Source organism: Pongo pygmaeus, chromosome 19, assembly GCF_028885625.2.
Source record: "Pongo pygmaeus isolate AG05252 chromosome 19, NHGRI_mPonPyg2-v2.0_pri, whole genome shotgun sequence".
Lineage (NCBI taxonomy): Eukaryota > Metazoa > Chordata > Mammalia > Primates > Hominidae > Pongo > Pongo pygmaeus.
In genome coordinates, this window is record NC_072392.2 from 87409570 (window position 1) to 87430885 (window position 21316).

At 35.8% G+C, this 21316-nt stretch overlaps 1 protein-coding gene across 4 annotated transcripts in view; it reads right to left on the reverse strand.

Moving 5' to 3' along the window:
• Nucleotides 1-14311: 14311 nt before the first annotated feature.
• Nucleotides 14312-21316, reverse strand: part of ABCA5 (ATP binding cassette subfamily A member 5) — an 87536-nt gene continuing 80531 nt past the window's right edge. For 3 of the 4 annotated variants that reach the window (XM_063656527.1, XM_054456818.2, XM_063656528.1), the window contains exons 35-39: nucleotides 19478-19597; nucleotides 18204-18353; nucleotides 17643-17722; nucleotides 15951-16006; nucleotides 14312-15304 (exon numbers count right to left, since the gene is read on the reverse strand). In XM_063656527.1, the coding sequence (XP_063512597.1) occupies nucleotides 15197-15304; nucleotides 15951-16006; nucleotides 17643-17722; nucleotides 18204-18353; nucleotides 19478-19597 (514 nt within the window). In that variant the 3' untranslated portion in view covers nucleotides 14312-15196. Of the gene's footprint in view, nucleotides 15305-15950; nucleotides 16007-17642; nucleotides 17723-18203; nucleotides 18354-19477; nucleotides 19598-21316 lie in introns of those variants that run through there. The other variant, XM_063656529.1, reaches the window with a different exon arrangement.

Here is a 21316-nt window from a genome sequence, read left to right on the forward strand (position 1 = left end):
GCAGATAGTTGGGTCTTGTTTTTTATTCAATCAGCCACTTTATGTCTTTTGATTGAAGAATTTATTTCATTTACATTCAAGTTAATTATTGATAGATGAGGGCTTACTGCTGCCATTTTGATACCTGTTTTCTAGTTGTTTTCTGGACGCTTTCTTCTCTTACAATCTTCCTTTGTGTGTAAATGATTTTCTCTAGTAGTGTTTTGATTTCTTGCTTTGTATTTTTAATATATCTATTATAGGTTTTTGCTTTGTGGTTACCACAAGGGTGACAAAAAACATCTGTTATAACAAGTTATTTTAAAATAACCTCTTAACTTTGATAGCAAAGGAAAATAAAAAAAACCGTACACTTAATTCCATTCTCCTCCCACATTTTGAATTTTTGATGTCACAATTCATTTTTATATTTTACATTTTATATTGCCTATCTCTTAGCAAATAATTTATTACTTTTAATAGTTTTGACTTTTATTCTTCATACTAACGACATAAGTGGTTTATGCTCCACAATTACAGTATTAGAATAACAATCATGTTAGCATTCTTGTCTTGATTAGAACTCCCTTCAGCATTTCTTATAGGACAGGTCTGATAGTAATGAATTCCCCTCAGCTTTTGTGTGTCTAGTAAAGTCTTTATCTCTCCTTCATTTCTGAAGGACAGCTTTGCTGGATACAGTATTCATGGTTGACAGTTTTATTTTCCTTCAGTACTCTGAATACATCATGTTCCACTCCATCCTGGCCTGTAAGGCTTCCGCTGGAAAAGTCTCTGGTCAGGTGTATTGGAGTTTCCTTATATGCTATTTGCTTCTTTTATTTCTCTATTTTCAGGGTCCTTTATTTGTCTTTGACCTTCCAAAGTTTGATTATATCTTGGGGTATTCTTATTTGGGTTGAATCCGATTGATGAGCTGTGATCTTCCAGTTCCTGTATATTTATATCTTTCTCCAGGTTTGGAAAGTCCTATTATTATTTCTTTGAATAAACTTCACACTGCTTTGTCTTTCTCAACTCTCTCTTTAACTCCAACTGGAATATTTTCTCTTTTAATGTTGTTCCATCAGTTCCATAAGCCTTCTTCATTGTCTCTTCATTCTTTTTTTTACCTCCTCTGATTATTTCCAAACAGCCTGTCTTTGAGTTCACTAATGTTTTTATTCTATTTGATCAGTTTTGCTCTTGATGGTCTCTATTTCATTTTTCATTATGTTCCTTGTATTTTTCAACTCCGGCATGTTTGTGGGTTTTTTTTTTATTATTATTTCAATCTTCATTAAATTATCTGATAAATTTCTGAATTGTTTTTCTGTATATTCTTGAAGTTCATTGATCTTCCTTAAAACAGCTATTTTACGTTTTTTGTCTGAAAGATCACAATCTCCATCACTTTAGGGCCAGTCCCTGGTGCCTCATTTTGTCCACTTGGTAAGGTTATATTTTCCTAAATGTTCTTGATGCTTGTGGATGTGTGACAATGTCTGCACATTGAAGGATTAGGCATTTATTCTAGTTTCCCCAGTCTGGCTTTGTTTATGTCCATTCTTCTCCAGGAGACCTTCCACAGACTCTAAGGAGACTGACTGTTGTCTTCCCTGAGCCCAAGAGCAGTACAGCTGTCTCGGCATTAGAGCATTAAAGGGCATGCTAAGCCCAGGTTTGCTGTGAATCTTGGGAGAGCTCTGAGATTTATGCAGCTTTCTAGCCCAGATAGACCTGGGGAAGACCAAAGAAGGGTACCCAGGTTGTATGAAAAATCTGGCCAGAAACCTAAACCCAGAAGACTGTTCTGGTAGCTAAGATGGATGTCCATCTCCTATAGTCCCTGGACAGGTGAGGTAGTTCCTTGATTGCAGCAGGTGAGGCCAGGGCTGAGACTGGGGACCCTTGGATCTCCTGCAGAATGGCAGCTGGCAAGCCTATCTTATTGGCTCAGATGAGTGTGCATCTCCCAGCAGGTCTCTGCACAGATGGGCTAGTTCCCTGACTGCAGAGGGGTCAGAACTGAGGCTGGCTTCCCTCAGGATCTACTATGAGACAGAGGCTGGAGAGCACAACATGGAAGTTCAGACTCCCAGGATGCAAGATACGGGCGAGTCTCATTCTAGGTCCTTGCGTGAGCAGTTCTGAGCTGGGACTTCAGCAGAGAAGGGCTGAAGTCAAGTCACAGGGCAACTTTCAGATTCATTGTCAGCAGTCAGAGAAGGCTCTCTGTTGAGGCACTAGTGTACATGATTCTTTCTGGACTCCTTGGCAGATGGTTTTGGTTGTAGGCTCAAGACCAAATGGGTTACCTTCTATTATGTCATCTTGTTGGCATCACTCTCCCCAGTTAATTTTGATGCTGCTGGTCAATGTACCAATAGTCTACAAAATTTGCATAGAGCAATGAAACAATGGCGTTCACAGAGTAAACCTTCAATTAATCTTAATTACCATTTTTAATGCTTAGTTCTTATACATCAAGTCTAACAGTTGGAATTGTTTTACTTCTTAAATATTCCAATTAAAATGCCACTTGTTTTTTGCTCATCTTGATGCTTTCTCCCAGTGGGAATTATCAATTAAATTCTTAAGTAATGATTTGCTTAAGGAAAAAAAATTAACTAATTTTTCTGAAGGATGTGACTTTCACTGGTTTTACCTTTTGAAGCAAAAGAAGTGAGAAATAAAAAATTAGATTTGAGACTATGGTTATACCTTTATTTAAAAAGACGATACTCAAACAACACCATTTCTGGAGGTTTCCTTTAACCATCTCTGCCCATCTCCCTCCAAGTTATCCCAGTTATCAATAAAATTTACTTTCAATATTAGAGATAACTAGATTCTGTGCCATTTGGAGAGTGCCTGAAACGTTTCCTGTTTTGTGGCTGCTCAAAGAGACCAAAGGAGGGATTTATAACTGGTGATTACAATCTAACTTCAGGTTCTTGTCCTGTCCTATCTAAGAACCATTCCTGTCCTTTTTAACCTCTAGCTGTTCTGCCTTCTTTAAGTTTGTTGAAGGGCTAGGACTATCCTCTGGCTCACCCCTCTTACTCTTTGTTCTAACCTCTTGAACTCTATTACTGCCTCATCATTTCTCAAATGAACTAGCACTTGGGTGACTCTGGCTCAGAAGAGTTCAGCTCTGGCTTCTTAGTTCATTCAGTTCTGGCTTCTTAGACTGCCTTGCTGTCACTGCCACTACTCAAGCGGCCTTACCCCACCCCTTTCTGGGACCAGAAAGGTATCCCTTTGGCACGAGCCTCTGCTGCCATCTGGTGGTCAGAGTTTCACTCTTTTTCTGTCCCATTTCTACTAGACATACTAGGCACCCACCCACACCTTGCATTGTGCTGCTTCCACCTGGCAGGATTAGAAACTGTATCTCTCATGGTTACTGAGATTTAAAAAAAAAAAAAAAACAACTTAATTTTAAAGTTAGAGATGCAATACTTTTAAATAATCTTGACACTGTCACATTTCAGTGTAAAATTCATTGTCCCCCAGCACAGTTACAACTCTGAATTTAAATTGTACATTGTAAATTCTTTTGAGCTTTAACTAGGCAAAAGAAAACTTACAGTGGCTTTCTATACAATTCAATTCTCAACTTTTGTCTCAGTTGTCTGCTGTATAGGTTTTGTATCCTTAGCTGCATGGGAATAACCATGAGGACAAAGATAAGATCCTGGGTTTGCATCTTACAATACCGATATATATATATGGCCAAGTCAAATAGTAGTAGGATTTTTTGAAAAGATTCTTTCTTTGAACTTCAAAACGTAAGCAAAGCTATTCAAACTTGTGGATCTGCCACAGTGTCTTTATAAACAGTTTATTTTTATCCAGGGCACCTACTCCTAATATTTATAATGCAGGCTTGTAAATCCCCCCTGCCCACAGTGAGTGGTCCCAAATTGGGAACCCCATTGAGAAATGACTTAAGAATAGAAAATAAATAACTTCACATGTAAGAACATAGTTCACAAAATATTCAAAGATAACCTAGGATTAACTCAAAACAGCACTGAAAGAAGACATGCATTCAAATATGCACAAAGACCTTGAGAATAAGTCTGCAGATAGAGTCTATAAAACTCTGATAGAATGTATTTATTACAAGATTAGAATTGAAATTTTCTTCCTACTACCTCAATCTGAGTGAACCAGAATCAAGAATCCACCTCCTTTGAGCACTGAGTATGAAACATTGCTTGTGTATGGAAAAACTACAGAAAATCATTAAAACTAACTTTTCCACTGACACCTTTGGATAAATGAATCAATTTTCAACCCAAATCAATGCATTAAATCAGTATTTTCAAATGGGAGTAATTTTGTCTTCCTCTCCCTACCCCCACCCCAACCCTCCCTCAGGAAATATTTGGCAAAGTGTGGAGACATTTTTGGTTGTCACTTGGGAGAGTGTGCTACTGGCATCTGGTGGGAAGAGGCTAGGAATGTTACAAATACCCTGTAACGCACAGGACAGCCTCTCACAACGAAAAATTATCCAGCCCAAAATGTCAATAGTACCAAGGTTAAGATACCCTGTATTAAACAATAGCAAATCACTTTGGTGCAAAATAGGTTTCCTAAGGAGAAATCCAGTATATTTTGGATAGTAAAGAGGAGATGGCAAAAGCTATTATTTTCTGGTCAAATATTAATGACACTGGATTTCGATATACTCCTTCTGTAGCACAATGTCTAACCAAGGCTTCCAATGTACTAGCCACTTCTTAACTCATTTAATCCATGATGTCATCAATGGAGTGGACAAGTGTCACGTTCTATGAAATGTCCAGCTGATCCAGGTCTCTTTTGCAATTTATTGGCAGAGAGAAGGAAAACCCTAAACGTAACCTTAGGGCAGAGCAAAATGTATACTTTTGTACATTCCAGATCAATGCAAAATGTTTCCGATTGGAACGGAAAATGAGCCATTTGCCAAATCAGTGGCTGTATACCACGTGACAGAAGCTCTTCTTAATCAGCTCTGGCAAAGATAGCACATCTGGTTAATCTACTCAACTGAAGCCAACAGTCGGCTGAATTTGTTCTAGACTAATATCCTCCTCTAGAATTGGATTTTTGCAGGAGCAAGACTAGTATATTAACACGGAAATATTATAAAGACCATCCCCCTCCCACTTGCATCTTTAGGTCTTTAAGGGTGGCGCTAACTTCTTCCATTCCTTTCCCATTCCCTCTCCCAAAATGAAACGTTTTTATTTCCTATGTTGACTGGGGCTAGGACAGTTTTTCCACTGTAGTTTCCCCAAAATTCATGTCCTTCCTAAAAGCCTCAGTATGTGACTGTATTTAGAAAAAAGATCTTTGCAGATGTAAAAAGACAAGGTAATATTGGAGTAGGGTGGGCCCTAAATTCAAAATGACTGGCAACCTTTGAAGAAGACACAAGACATTCACAGGGAAGACAGCTATGTGACAAGATTGGAGATAAGCATCTGCAAGCTAAGGAACATCAAGAATTTCCAGCAACTGGCCGGGCGCAGTGGCTCACATCTGTAATCCTAGCACTTTGGGAGGCCAAGGTGGGTGGATCATGAGGTCAAGGTGGGTGGATCATGGGTCAGGAGTTTGAGACCAGCCTGGCCAATATGGCGAAACCCTGTCTCTACTAAAAAATACAAAAATTAGCTGGGCATGGTGGCAGGCACCTGTAATCCCAGCTACTTGGGAGGCTGAGGCAAGAGAATCGCTTGAACCCGGGAGGCAGAGGTTGCAGTGAGCCGAGATCACGCCATTGCACTCCAGCTTGGGCAACAGAGTGAGACTCTGTCAAAAAAAAAAAAAAAAAAAAAAAAAAAAAAAAAAAAAAATTTCCAGCAACTACCAGAAGCTAGAAAAGAGGCATGGAACTGATTCTTCCTCTGAGTATCCAAAAATGAACCAACCCTGCTGACATCTTGATTTTGGACTTTTGGCCTCTAGAACTGTAAGAGAATAAGTTTCTGTTGTTTTAAGCCACTCAATTTGTGGTACTATGTTACAGCAGCCCTAGAAAACTAGTATACACACTATGATAGTTCTTACCCCATAGGTCAAGAAAACAATGGAGGTTGTGCCAACTCCCATGTTTATCTATTCCAATTACAAATTCAGGGACTAGAGACATGACAGATAGGTCTACAGACTAGTGGATTCTCTATGAACTAGCTCTAGGCTAGGATTTTAGTTATTATCTAGACCTCAAATGCCTCTTACTCTGTCAGAGAGGCCATGATGATACTTTACTTTGAGTCTTTGGACTTGTGTCAACTTTAACCCTATGGTAAACAGACCTTAAAATGATTGGGCATTCCGCTTTCTCCAGTATATAATCACCTGAGTTAAAGGCTATAGATTACTTTGGAGGAGGTCTGAGGAAACCAATACCATATATCATTTGCAGGGTCCCTCCTCCTAGGGACCCAACTTCTCTTTCAATGGGTTGTGGGTACAAAAACTGGCTCAGATCCTGAAACTAGAGAGGGCTCATGACCTTCTGTTGAGGCAATTGTCTTCAACCTTCTGATCACCCATCATTGATTTAATTGTAAAGAATGAGTACTCCATTGATGATCCATTCATTTGGCCCCTAGAGATGCAATGTTCTATTAAATATCTCCATAACTGTGGATCACTGTCGCCATCCCCCACAGCCTAGCTGTTGTCAAAGATAACATGGCTTAAAAACTAAAGCAATGAAAACAAATTTTATTTGGTAACTACTGAGAGTAGGGGAAAGAGCTGAGTTGCCTTCTGATCTGTACAGAGGTGATTGGGGTGTTTAAAAAGGAGAGTGGGAGTAGGGAGGTTGTAGGGGCTCAGCAGAGTCAGAGAAATAGAAAAGTACAAAGGGTTGGTCAGTGTGAATGTGATTAGGTCAGCTGTGTTTCTTAGCTGGCAATTATCAAAGTTAGGATTCTATCCTCTCACAGAGACTGGAAGACAGAGGCCTTATCCTTCTTGATAACTATTTTTAAAAAGAATGATTCCCAGGTCGTTGGAGAAAGAAACGTGTGAGCTGCAAAAGATACATATTTATAATTATAAGCTCCTTTTAGTAAATAAATGCTCTAAGAAAGTAGATCAGGGGCCTGTTATCATGTGTTGGCTACAACAAAAAGCAGATTTTTCTGGTAGTATTGAGCTTTCTCAGACTGGTTTTTTAATGGGGGTAGGGACCTGCGATCACCCTACGGACACTGCCTTATGCTGCTAGAGGCCGTGCTAAAATTTGGTCAAGTCTCTCAGTGTCAGGCTTTCGACAGAGTTGTTCTGTGTTGAGAGCTCTGCAGTTCTTTTTACAGTAATTGTGTCCACATGGTTTCTTAGGTTTCTAATTGTTAAGTGCTGCCACCTGGCCTCTATTAGTCAGGATTTTATCATCCCCATTGCTCTCTGTGAGCCCAGTGTTATAATGGTATCACTTACCATCAGCTCATAGGACAGCCACCACTAGCTGTATAGTGATGTTGGTGTGCCCTAATAGTACATTCCTTGTTCGTTTGAATTTAGTCATCTACTGTGTTTTCCAAACACATATAGTACACCCAAGCAGGATGCCTGATTTTTCTGGGTGTTTTCACCCTTTTCTTGCATCATGTACCATGGCTTTTCAATATTTATACATGACATTGGGTGGGCCATTGCTTTTTCCATGCAGGAACCATCTTAACAGTGTGTTCTTGCTAAGAACCATCTCTTGGGATTCTTGCCAGGATATTAAAAATCCTTTAGGCCAGAAGAGTACTTTGAATAAACTCTTATCCAACTTTATGTTCTGCATCGTTTGATCATGCAACCTTAAAATCCAGTCCTATGCATATTCTCCTAGCTCTTATGGGTAGATGTGGCTAGCTCCTGCAGTTCTTGTGTGATACAGTACATTTCTTCCCTCAGAAATACCAGCACAACTTTGGTCAAGTTACTTTATGTCTTAATCCTTGTTATTGGGCATTAGGAAGGAAGTTAGGAGCAGATCCTGGAATGGGGCTTGTATTAGTTTGCTAAGGCTGCCCTAGGGAGTTGAAGAGTGTGACCTGTTTGATGGTAGCACTCTCAGAGGCCGGAGAAATAAGTTCTTTATTTCTGAAGGGGAATATAGGCAGTTCATTTCACCATCCACAGGAACCTGGAACAATGGGCCATTCTATGGTCCTGGAATAGAGGAAACGGAGGGTTTAAGAGTGGCTAACCTAGTTTCCAAACTAAAGCACTCTTCTGTTGGTACAGTGAAATGCAATTTCTTTAGTAAATAGTACCATGTAGTGAGATTTTGGTGGTCTGTCTTCTGACTGTGATATTAACTTGTTTCTGTAGAACTCTTCAGCTGCCTGACTTCTCTACATCATCAAGCCTCCAAGGGATGGGCCCCTGCCAAAGTTGTCTTCCTCTTTCCCAGCAGTGCTTTCCCAAGAAATCAATCACAAACTCAATTTCACTTTACAATTTCCTTCTTTTCAGTTCTTCAGTAGCTAAGATTTGTGCCACTGGGTCTCAGATCTGTTCTCAGAATTTCCTTACTCTGGGTAAGAAGTAAGGAAATTACACTGCCTTGCCTTTTGGCAGTGTGCTTCAGTTAACATTACCTATGTTTCACTACTGCTAGGGCCTTGCTGTACCATCAATACCCCTTGACTCTCAGCTTGTGAGTGGGCTCCAAAACTAACACTGCTCCCAATATTTATTTCCTTTTCTCACTGGACATCTCCACTTGGATGTCTAATGAGCATCTCAAACTTAACAAGTACAAAACTGATCTTTCCCTCAAATCCTCAAACCTAAACTTCCACGGTCTTCATCCACTTGTGATACTAGTAGAAGATACGTTCAGAGACATAATAATTGCTAATAATTCTACTCTTCCAGAGGCTCAGACAAAACAAAAACCAAAAAGCCCTGGTGTCATTGACTCTCTTTCTCCCATACCCCATGTACTATAATCTCCACCTTCACAATATTCAGAATTAGACTACTTCTTATCACCTTCCTGATTCAACTCACCATCTCTTGCCTAATAAAATGCAATGGGCTCCTACAGGTCTCTTGTGCTCTGTCCCCTCATATCTGATTTATTTTCAACACAGCAGCTAAACTGTTCCTTTCAAATATGCCTAATGTTGCCACACCTCTACTCAAAACCCTTCAATGACCTCCGATCTCATTAAAGGTCAATAAAATGTCCATAAGGGCCCTTTCAATCCCATCTTCCACTAGTGTCCCCCTTGATCATCAGTTAGCTAAAGCTTCACTGGTCCTGTTTCTCAAATACGCCACTCACACCTTGCCTCAGGGCCTTCGTACTTGCAGTACCAACTCACCTTCTCAGTATAGTCTTGCCTACATGAGATCAGTGTGCTTTCATCTGCAGCACCAAGAGTCCTTATCTCCCTCCCCATCATCTAACATACTACGTATTTTTTAAAGTAGGTAATTTGTCTTACTATAATAAAAGCTCAGTGAGGGCAGAGACTTTTGTCTATTGTTTCAATAATGTATATGCCTAGTGCTTAGAAAAGTGCTTGATTCTTAACTGATATACAATAAAATATTTGTGAATACTGAATAATAATGAAAAGCAGTCTTTCTTTGAAACTTAAAGACTTTAGGCACGATCATAGATGGCTCTAAAAACTATCTAGTGTCTTAATTTGGTGAAGGCAAATTCAAAGGATGCCTACTTACTAAAGAATTAGAAGATACAGATAAGGTCTTTTAAAATTAGCAGATATGATAACACTAGAAGTTGAGATTTCTTACCAATTTGTAAAGCTTGATATATAATTTTAATCTCATTCTATCACAAACTTGATTTCATGTACATTGATGTATGAGAATTTAAATGTAGTCAACAGAAAACAAATATCAATTACATAATAATCACATAACAGTATCAATAGTATAATTTGGCCAAAGAAATTACTAGCCAATACATATACATCACAACTAGTACTCAGCATCTTTTCCTACAACTATATGACAAAGATATGTTAATAGATAAGGTGAATCAAAACAATAATGGTATTATTCTGTCGGTAAAATGACCATAGTATTATGGTTAATTAGACACATAAGAATTACAAAACAGAAAGGAAAGTAAAACTGCAACCCAGGTGAGGAATTCATTTTCTTTCTTTCTTTTTTTTTCTTGAGAGAGAGTCTCACTCTGCTGCCCAGGCTGGAGGGCAGTGGCGCGATCTTGGCTCACTGCAACCTCTGCCTCCTGGGTTCAAGCAATCCTCCTGCCTCAGCCTCCCAACTAACTGGGATTACAGGCACATGCCACCACACCCAGCTAATTTTATATTTTTAGTAGAGACAGGGTTTCACCATGTTGGCCAGACTGGTCTTCAACTACTGACCCTCAGCCTCCCAAAGTGCTGGGATTACAGGTGGGGGCCACTGCACCCGGTCTGAGGAATTCATTTTCACTAATTAAGCACATTATACTATAGTCACAACACAGAACTTGGAAAGTCATATTATCATGAATTTGGATGAAATGTAATAATAAAACCTAAATAACATCTTGTTTTAGGGGAAAATACTGAGTTGCAAAAACCTGAAACTTAGATTGAGTTAACTTACAACTTAAAGCTCAAAAATCAAAGTTTGAACATAAAAGAAGGGCCACCTCAACAGTTGCCAGTTTAGTCTTAGAAGGCAGATCCAGGTTCTATGCTTATGTCATTATTTAGTTTAGTTGATAGATACCCCTTGATCAGTCCTAATCGTTAACTGAGAAACCTAATTAGCATCCATCTCTTGGTCTCAAATTATCAAAGGGATAAATTTTGATAGTGTGAGATAGCTCTTTCATTGGCAAATGTTTAACTCTGCAAAGGTATATATGTAGACACGGTGAAAAAATTACTTCCGATTAGTGTACTGATACTGTATTTATTTAAGAATCTTGTACACACATCACATAACAACAGGGATATGTTCTGGGAAATGCATCATTAGGCAATTTTGTCACTGTGCTAGGCAATAGCCTATTACACATCTAGGCTATGTGATACAGCCTGTTGGTCCTAGGCTACAAACCGGGACAGCATGCTACTATACTTAATACTGTAGGCAACTGTAACATGATAGTAAGTATTTGTGTACACAGAAAAGGTACAAGAAAAATACAGTATTATATTTTATAATCTTACTATGTGACCCATTTTTGACCAAAATGCTGTTATGTAACACATTACTATATTTATGCAAGTGTGGTTGCAAGCCTTATAACCAGGAAGTTTTGTGTATTTTGCCTATTTTTACGATGCTTGAAGGCCAGGTACAGTGGTTCACACCTGTAATTCCAACACTTCGGGAGGCCAAGACGGGAGGAGTTTGAGACCAGCCTGGGCAACATGCCAAAACCCCATCTCTACAAAAAGTACGAAAATTAGCTGAGTGCAGTGGTGCATGCCTGTAGTCCCAGCTACTCAGGAGGCTGAGGTGGGAGGATCACCTGAGCCCGAGAGCTTGAGGCTGTAGTGAGCCAGGATTGAGCCACTGCACTCCAGCCTAGGCAGCAAAGTGAGACCCTATCTCAAAAATGAAAGAAACACCAAATGATGTTTGAAATTCTTGAGAACTTGATTTTTTAATTTAAAAAGGTAATTTGATTTGCAAGAGTTGTTTAGGCACTTGGGAAGAATCTGTTCATTAAGTTTAAAATATTGCCTAAGTGTTTGTATGAATCAATTTATTCAAAAATTCTAAGGAAAGTGATAAATATGTAAGTAGTGCTAAATATTTCAGAGTAACTGAACCTGTTATATGTAATAATGTGTAAGTTAAAGTGATTGCTTTCTATTTACAAAAAAAATACATTCAAGACAAAAAGATCTATAAACATACCTAGTTTGTTTAAAATCTGAATGTAAATTAAAACATAAAGTAATTGTCAATGTTCCTTCTGCACTTGAAAACTAGCCTCAGATACTGAAAAAAATTGCTAACAATTTTAGTGCCACGTTTTTGCATTATTTTTAATATGAGCTACTCATTATTCAATTATCAGCACTAAATAACAAAGAATTCACTTCAGTATACAAAATGACTTGTCTTAAATTTTCAACACTTAAAGCTTATTATTAATATAATCATATTTATTTTTCTTAAACAGCAGCATTGAGAATTGCTTACATACAATACATTATAAATAAAAAATAATTAAACTTTTACCTTATAAGAATAGCTGATATAAAAATTATTCATCTGAGAATAAATTCTTTCATTTTAGGAAATATGCTATTTCAGGAAAGAAAATAAGAAATCAATGTTAGCAAATTAAAAATACATTAAGGATAAACATTTCTATTTCTCAAAAATTAATGCCTATTTACATGTTACACAAAAATACAGTATGGTATTTTAACAAACTCAGGGTACAATTAGAATGAAATTTTGAGTGACCAACAGAACAATAATAAAAACAATAATAACACTTATCCTAAGTAAAATTAATTGTGCTCCTATAAAACGTTGTTAGTACTACTAGCAAAGGATTTGTCATATTATAGCTAGTTATATAAAATAATAGCTAGTTATATAAGTTACATAAGCAATATACTATACATATATCATGTAAGTTATATAAGTATCTATCTTATAGATCTCCAAGATCTTACAGGGCCAAAACTGATAGTCATCCGAGTTCTCTCCAAAGAATCCATTTCTGGAAACATAATCTCTTAAAATATTTGTTGAATTACATTACTCTAAAAATGTTTTAATTATTAAAACCAAAATACTGACCTAAGGTAATTTGTGCCAATTTAAAAGAAAAAATTATTTTAAAGAAAACCCACTGTCTTTACTGAAAACAAACTAGAAAAAAAAAATTAAGAGCCCACAAAAGTAAGATGTAAAGTACACTCATCACATTTTTTCTTGCCTTATTAGTCAGTAAACACTCACTCAGTAAAGCTTAGCTTTTACTCTCCTTTTAAAATTTGACCATGGATGGGAAATATAAGGTTGGTGATGTTGCTTTTGCCTAATATGTGTATTTATTTATTTATCTGTATTGATATAGAAAAAAGTTTTGAGATCAGTAATTTAAGACATTTTAAAATTAATATGTTCAGAAACATGAACTGTACACTGTAAATAAACATATTTGACTTTTTGTCTCCTTTGCTTTCCAACTCACTTACCCTTGTTTTCCTAAGAATTAAGTTATATTTCTCCTGAGTCAGATTTTGTTACTGTGAAAAAGGAAACATAATTTAACAACCAAAATACATTCTGAATATATAAAAACTAAAAGAAAGTTTGAATGTCTTTTAAAATTGTTTACAAGAGCATGTATTCACATACATTAAAAGCAAAGTAACTAAATGAACAAAATAAATAACATGATTGTGACTATTCAACTTTCACTTTGCAGGAAAAAAATTTAGTTTGCACTAATTACACATTCACAAATGTAAAGTGAAAGTTACCAAATCTACATGCAAAAGCAGGTAATTTTCTACATTAGTCATGCTCTATCTTCAGATGACATAATTTTCTTAGGATGGTCAGGTTCTAAAAAAAACTATGTTTTTTCGTGACTGCCTTAGTAAACTATAGATATAATTTTGTTGCTTTTATTAAACTTAAGTATTCAAGGTTACACATAATCACAAAAGCACATCCCAAAAAAGAGGTCCCTGGGTATTTATGTGAACATTATATATACTTTAGGAAAGTGTACAGCAACTGCCCCAGCAATGGGGGAAAATATCAGCCACGTACTCTGTACCGAGAAAGAACACTTTTAAATCTGCTGCTAGAGCCTAAAATCATAGATGTCTTATTACACAATAAAGCTAAAAGTTCATTAAATTTTGCCTACATTAAAGAATTAATAATGCCACTGAAAGGGTTTGCTTATTTAAAGTAACTTAGTACCAAATCCTTCTGTCATTGCTGTTGTTGTTGTCTCTCTAATACAATAATCACACTCTCAATATTTTTTTTTACGAAGTTAATACTTTCATTTGGTTGAAATGTAATGTCAAATAGCACTATTTACACTATTTTATATACCTTTAGCCAATACATGGGTTCTACAAGGAAGCATTTCTAAGAAAATATTACGCATGCCTTTAACTCTATCAAAGAATGAAATTCTGGTTCTTATTAAAAAGAAATAGGTGCACTGCACTTACGATTCTTAATTTAACCCTTGAGAGAGTTTATTCATATCCCACCGTGTTCCAAAGTCAATGAGGTAAGTTACTAAATAAATCTACACACTGATCTACTTAGAATTTTATAAAAGAGAAAGATATTCACTAAAGTTTACCAATAAAAACAAATACCCAATAAAATATTTTATTCAAGAACAAAATTAAATGTGCCCTTTGCAAGGAAGATGACAAAAAATGTATATGTTCCAAGAGTGATGAGGGAAAAGCTATGGCTTAATTCTTCCACCTCCATAGATAACTGTCATTCTAGCCACAGAGTCAAAGTATCAGACTACTACATAAGATTATACACACAGTCTTCCTTTAATTATAATAACTAAAACCTTCTGAATTTTACTTTAAATAACAGAAATGTAATTTCACATACCTAATTACCTATGCCTAAAATCATGTACTAGAACAATGGCTCATTTCACTTATTATGATCAATGACTGCCACCTAGTGGATATAACTTTCCTCCAATCTCTATACTGAGATTTCCTAGTGCTTACACTTCAGCTTTTACGGATGACAACTTCCATTCAAAGTGGTTTTTTTAGAAATTAAAAAGGAGAAGCAAGAAACTTTCACATTGCTTTACGTATCTTTTCTATGCATTAGTTACGAATTAGTTTTTTATTTAGATTGGAACATTACATACTTATTTAAGAAGATGGCATAAACTTAAAGATAACTTCAAAATAAAACTATTCTATCACTATTCCTTTAAATCATAAATTCAGAAGCGCTGTTTCTGAATGGTGAAAAAGATGACATACAAACTATATAGTTCAATATACTTCAATACAAACATGCAGCTTCACTTAATTATACATAAGTTTTATTTAAAGAAAAGCAAAACACACAACCACAGCATTTCAATTAAGGAGCTTAGAAAAATTTCAAGTGCGTTCATGGTTCTCCAGTTACCATTCCAATAAAAAACTTTTTAAACCAAAGTTAAAATTAAGTGAAAAAGAAATAAGTCCCAGTAAGCAGACTGAACAATACAAATTCAAAATACTACTCTATCTTCTTGTGTTCTTTCCCACCAAAGTGTGCTGTTTAAAGTTCCACAACTATTATCTTCCTCCTCTTGTTCTTTAGTGAGTTCTACAAAAACCTAGGTGAAAAGAAATAAATGAATACAGTATGCTGGTGAAAAGAAATAAATGAATACAGTATGCTGTATCTCAAGTACCTCAAAGAACTTTTAACTAAATCAGAAATGGTACAAGGCTATATCTAGTTATATTAACAAGTATCAAGAGATTTATTAACATTAACATTATTCAAACAGATTATTTCCAAAAGTTACATGCAAAGATGAATACTATTTTAGATTAATAGATTTGTTTTTTAAAAACTAATTCATAACTACTTAATGTAATTTCAAATACACTAATGTGAAACACCACCATCATGACTCACTTTCTTTACAAAATGAAAAAAACAGATATTCAAAATAAGCAAATGAAAGTTAGCTTGGTTTAAGCATTCCATATTGCACACATGTATCAAAACATCACACTGTACCCAATAAACAGTATGATTTGTCAATTTAAAATAATATCAATTTTAAAAATAAAATTTTAAAAATTAGTAAGTGAAGAACCTAAGGTTGATTAAAATTATACCAAGTTTAAGATTATTCTGTAACAATTTGTCACTGGTTTACGATATCTCTCCCTCTCCGATATAAACCAAAACAATCGATATCAGATACTTTCTTCTATAAAATAATTTTTAAAAATTTAACTTTATAGTACCTGTTCCAATGTTGCTTGAGAAAAGCTATATTCTTCAATGGCAAAAGCATGTTTAGCTATTAAAATATAAAAATAGTATTTTACTTATCAATATCTGAAAAAAATGGCAATACCTACCAAAGTGGCTAACAATGTTTTAAAACGTCTCTGTAATCAACCCACTTAAATTTGAAGCTGCCAAAACATGTTATTTTTCCCGCTTACTTCCTTTCTCTTCCCCACACCTATAATTCCTCTATAGCCCTAAGTACTGTATGTTTAATGTTACTTGTCTTATCTCACTTTTTCTAAGTTCTCCTCCATTATCTTTTTCCTGGTGATTCTTTTCATGTCTTCTTTTGATCCCTGCTCTCTTATCTCCCATTCTCCAACTCCACTGTAGCCTATTCTGGCTTCTTGAACTAGATTCTGGATATTGGTCCTATCTCCATAAACCTTTTGTTTTGTTTTGTTTTGTTTTTAAGACAAGGTCTTGTTCTGTTGCCCAGGCTGGTATACAGTGGCCTAGGCAACAGAGCAAGTATACAATCATGGCTCACTGCAGCCTTGACCTCCCAGGCTCAAACAGTCCTCCCACCTCAGCCTCCTGAGTAGCTGGGACTACAGGCACATGCCACTATACCACGGTAATTTTAAAAAATACTTTGTAAAAACAGGGTCTCACTATGTTGCTCAGGCTGGTCTCGAACCATGGGCTTAGGGGATCCTCCCGCCTCAGCCTCCCAAAGTGCTGAGATTATAGGTGTGAACCATCATGCCCAGCCAATAAACTTTTCTGTATTTATTTCAGATTCCTTTGCAATATAAGCTAATACTAAATTTCTATTATTCTATTCATTCCTTTAACTTAATTCTCCATAAGTAGTTCAGGTGTTCTCTTTTGCCATAAAGAAATCACCAGGAAAGCAGAACTTTACCTGACTATGTGAATACATATATTACAGAAAAAAAAAAATTAATTAGTGTTCTCGGCAAAAGAAAACCCATTAATCCATAGCTGTAACAAGAATATATACAGTATCAGGAAATCTTTTTGTATTCAGTAATCACATAAAGAACAATCATAAAAATCCTGTAGTTATTTTGAAAATTATTAATAATAAACCTTATACATAAATATAGGTTGTTTCACAGTTTATAAATGCCATAAAATAATCTGCATATGAATATCTGATTCTTCCAGGAGGTGATCTCCCTCAACTGTCACCAGCACATATATAGTTATCCTACCTACCACTTATTTTTAAAATGCCAAGATTCTATAAGCTTCCTTAAAATTTTGGGGACTGCCCACCCCTCGCTACACTCAGAATTCTCTTTGCCACTGGAGTCTTGATAGTGTTGCTACTTCTATGGACCGGTATGAAGTAAGGATTCAAGAAACTCAGAGCTCTTGCTGCTGGACTAACTGCAAAGACTCGATAATTAAGCTGACCCTTCTCATAGGTGCAATGTGATAAACTGTGTCAATGCTCTCTAAAGATTGTAAAAGGTTTACATTACAATAGAGTTTATCTACAAAATCCCTATGACATTAGTGTTTACCTGTGTCTTAGATTAAATGAATAAAAGGTTATCTTCTTATCTGCCATAGTTTCTAAAACAAACCGAGTCCCCAGTTTTAAACTTTTTAAATAAAATTCTTTCATAATTTGAGAGCTACAACATAAATGCTTTTCAAATACTACTTACCTTCTTCCAGCTTAAAAAAAGATTGTGAAAGGGACTGAACATCTTCCTTAGGAATTTTATAAGCCAAAATAGAAGAAAAACTGAAAAAGAAGATAAAATATGGAAAAAAATTAAAAAATTACTACTATTGTGTTCTAAAGCTAAAGTTCAACATGTTTAAAATTCAAAATTAAATTCAATAACTTATTCTGATATTTACTTGGATGAAAATTGTTTAAAATAATAACATTTTCATGCAAAACAACTCTCATTGCTACTAAGAATGTTAAAAAAATTTAAATACTACTGAATATTGAAAAATCTAATACTAAGGCAGATATAAAACACCAGCCATCAGACATCATTAGTCCAGTATTGGTGATAATACAGAGATACATATATAAATTATCTATCTACAGATACATATATTTCATATATATGAAAAATATATATATATTCACACACAGATACACATATATGGTCTATGAATGAAAAGATGATTTTTCACTTAATCCTTAATACAATAACATTTTATAACCTTTGCTCTATAATGAAATATAATCACATTTTTTAAAATTTTACCTTTCCTGACGGCTTGCATTTGGGAAAATATACTGAATTTCTCTTTGAAGGCGGTCTACTTCTAGGTTTTCTATCCAGTCCTTCAATTTAATTTCCAAAAAGTAGCCTTTTCCAAATTTACTCTTTAGATGTTGTACTGTTCCGATACATCTGAAGTAATTTTTTAAAAGAAAGCTCAGATATAAAATGACAGCTCCAAAGAACAATCTCTCACATATATAACTACATTTTTAAAAAATATACCTTCACATTTAGAGAAAAATTACAAAGAAAATACAGCATCCCCATACACTCTTCATCCAGTTTCAGTTTCCCTAATCTTATCATCTTGTATTACCATGGTAAATTCGTCACAACTGAGACACCGACATTGGTACATTCCTTGTCACTGAACTCCATACTTTATTTAGATTTCACCAATTTTCTACTAGCGTCCTTTGTTTATTCCAGGTTCTATCCAGGATACTGTAGTGTTCTTGGCTGTCACGTCACCTTAGTCTCTAACTGAGGGTGACAGTTCCTTACTCTTTCTGTGTTTTTCATGATTTTGACAGTTTTGAGAAGTACTGGTCAGGTGTGTGTTAGAAGCTCCCTCAATTTGGGTTAGTCTGATATTTTTCTCATGACTAGACTTGGGTTATGGGTTTTGGAGAGAATATCACACAGCTGTAGTACTTTTTCCATCATATCATATCAGTGAATACATGATATCTGCACAACATTGTTTAGTTAAGGTAGTATTTGCCAGCTTTCTCAGCTGTAAAGTTACTATTTTTCTCCTTCTGTCATTTATTGTTTACAAGAAACTGGCTAAGTCCCGTCCAAACTTGGGGGATAGGAGATTAAGCCTCCTCCCTTGAAGTGGGTATTATCTACATATATTATTATTTGGAATTGTTCTGTAAGGAAGATGTACCTCTTCTCTTACACTTATTTCTTTACTCAATTATTTATTTATATAAGTAGAAACTCATGTTTATTTCATATTTGTTTTATATAATTAATCCAATATATAACAATTTTTTAAAATAACAAGTACTATGCCTAAAAATAATATTCCAAGTTATTCAAATATTAAGTAAATTCAAATTCAAAGTAGACAGCCACATTTTTAAAAAACTCAACATACTTCCAAGTCAATCTATAAAAAGCTAACTCAAAAACTAAAATATTTAACATTTAAATTACTAACTATTGCCATGTTTTTGAAATGATGACATTCAAAATCCAGCCCCCACCCTCTCCCCTAAATGGCATGCTATTTAGACATCGACCTTAACTGCCCAGACACCATGATAGCTACTCGATCACAGACAGCCTCTGCCTCCTCCATATAGTGAGTGGTCAGAATAGCAGCCCGCTTTTTGTTTTTAAATGCAGTTCGAATTGCTCGCCTATAAAACATAAATAAAACAAAAAGGAACACATCTGTTTGTTAAAAAAAAAAAATGGGTTTTTAAAAATCCAACCGGTTGGTTAATTAAGTTAATTAAAACTTACCAAATATCAATTGTTATGACTATTACATCCTGCCCAACTATGACTTTTATATTCTATTTTTTTTTTTTGAGATGGAGTCTCGCTCTGTCCCCCAGGCTGGAGTGCAGTGGCCCGATCTCGGCTCACTGCAAGCTCCACCTCCCAGGTTCACACCATTCTCCTACCTCAGCCTCCTGAGTAGCTGGGACTACAGGTGCCCACCACCACACCCGGCTAATTTTTTTTTTGTATTTTTAGTAGAGACGGGGTTTCACCGTGTTAGCCAGGATGGTCTCGATCTCCTGACCTCGTGATCCGCCCGCCTCGGCCTCCCAAAGTGCTGGGATTACAGGCATAAGCCACTGCGCCAGGCCATGACTTTTATATTCTAATTTATTTTCCCTTCATTTTGAAAGTTTGTCAAATGGAAAAAAAAAATCTATGATTTCAAATGTTAATATGGGCTAAAAGTATGACAACAAAGAAATTTTAAAATTGATGCCTTTTCATGTTATAACCAAAACAGGCTTTGAATCATAAGAAAACCTTAACATGCATCCAAACCAAACCTTACATTTTATAGACATGGAAGTCGAGGATTAAAGAGTTGTTCAAGGCCAGGTGCTGTGGCTCACACCTGTAATCCCAGCAGTTTGGGAGGCCGAAGGGGGCGGATCACCTGAGGTCTGGAGTTTCGGACCAGCCTGGCCAACATGGTGAAACCCTGTCTCTACTAAAAATACAAAAAATTAGCCGGGCGTGGTGGCTCTTGCCTGTAGTCCCAGCTACTTGGAAGGCTGAGGCAGGAGAATCGCTTCAGCCCGGGAAGCAGAGGTTGCAGTGAGCCAAGATGGCACCACTACACTCCAGCTTGGGCAACAGAAGAAGACTCTTGACTCAAAAAAAAAAAAAAAAAAAAAGAGTTGTTCAACTAATTAGTACTTTACATGCACTGCATAATGACATTTCAGTCAATGATGAAACACATTTCCAACAGTGATTCCATAAGATTATAATATTTCTATAATGTATCTTTTCTGTGTTTAGATATGTCTAGATACACAAATACTTACCATTGTGTTACAACTGCCTACAGTATTCAGTGCAGTGACATGCTCTACAGATTTATAGCCTAGGAGTAATAGGCTACACCATATAGTCTAGGTGTGTAGTAGGCTATAACCACCCAGAGATTTATATAAGTACACTCTATTATGTTTGCACAACGACAACATCACCTTTCTCAGAATGTATCTCTGTCATTACGCAATGCATGACTGTCCTAGAAAGAGTCTCAACATAAATTCAAGACACCATTATTATGGAAAAGATCATTTGTATGATAAATGACTAGAAAAAAACTTAAAAACTATTCAGAACACTAGAACTCTTTATCTTAATAATGACTCATGCTTATTTCTGTTTCGGAATATGTAAAATGTTATGAACACTTCATGAAAAATACTCAAAGTTTTAAAAACTTAAGGAAATCTCTAAATCTATTTAATTTTTAATTACTATTGTATCGTTTGAATAGGATTTAAAATCAAGATGTACATATAACATAAAACTATTATAATAAAAGAAACTGTTCTATTCTAAAGTATCATGTACTGTGTCACAAGTACCATACT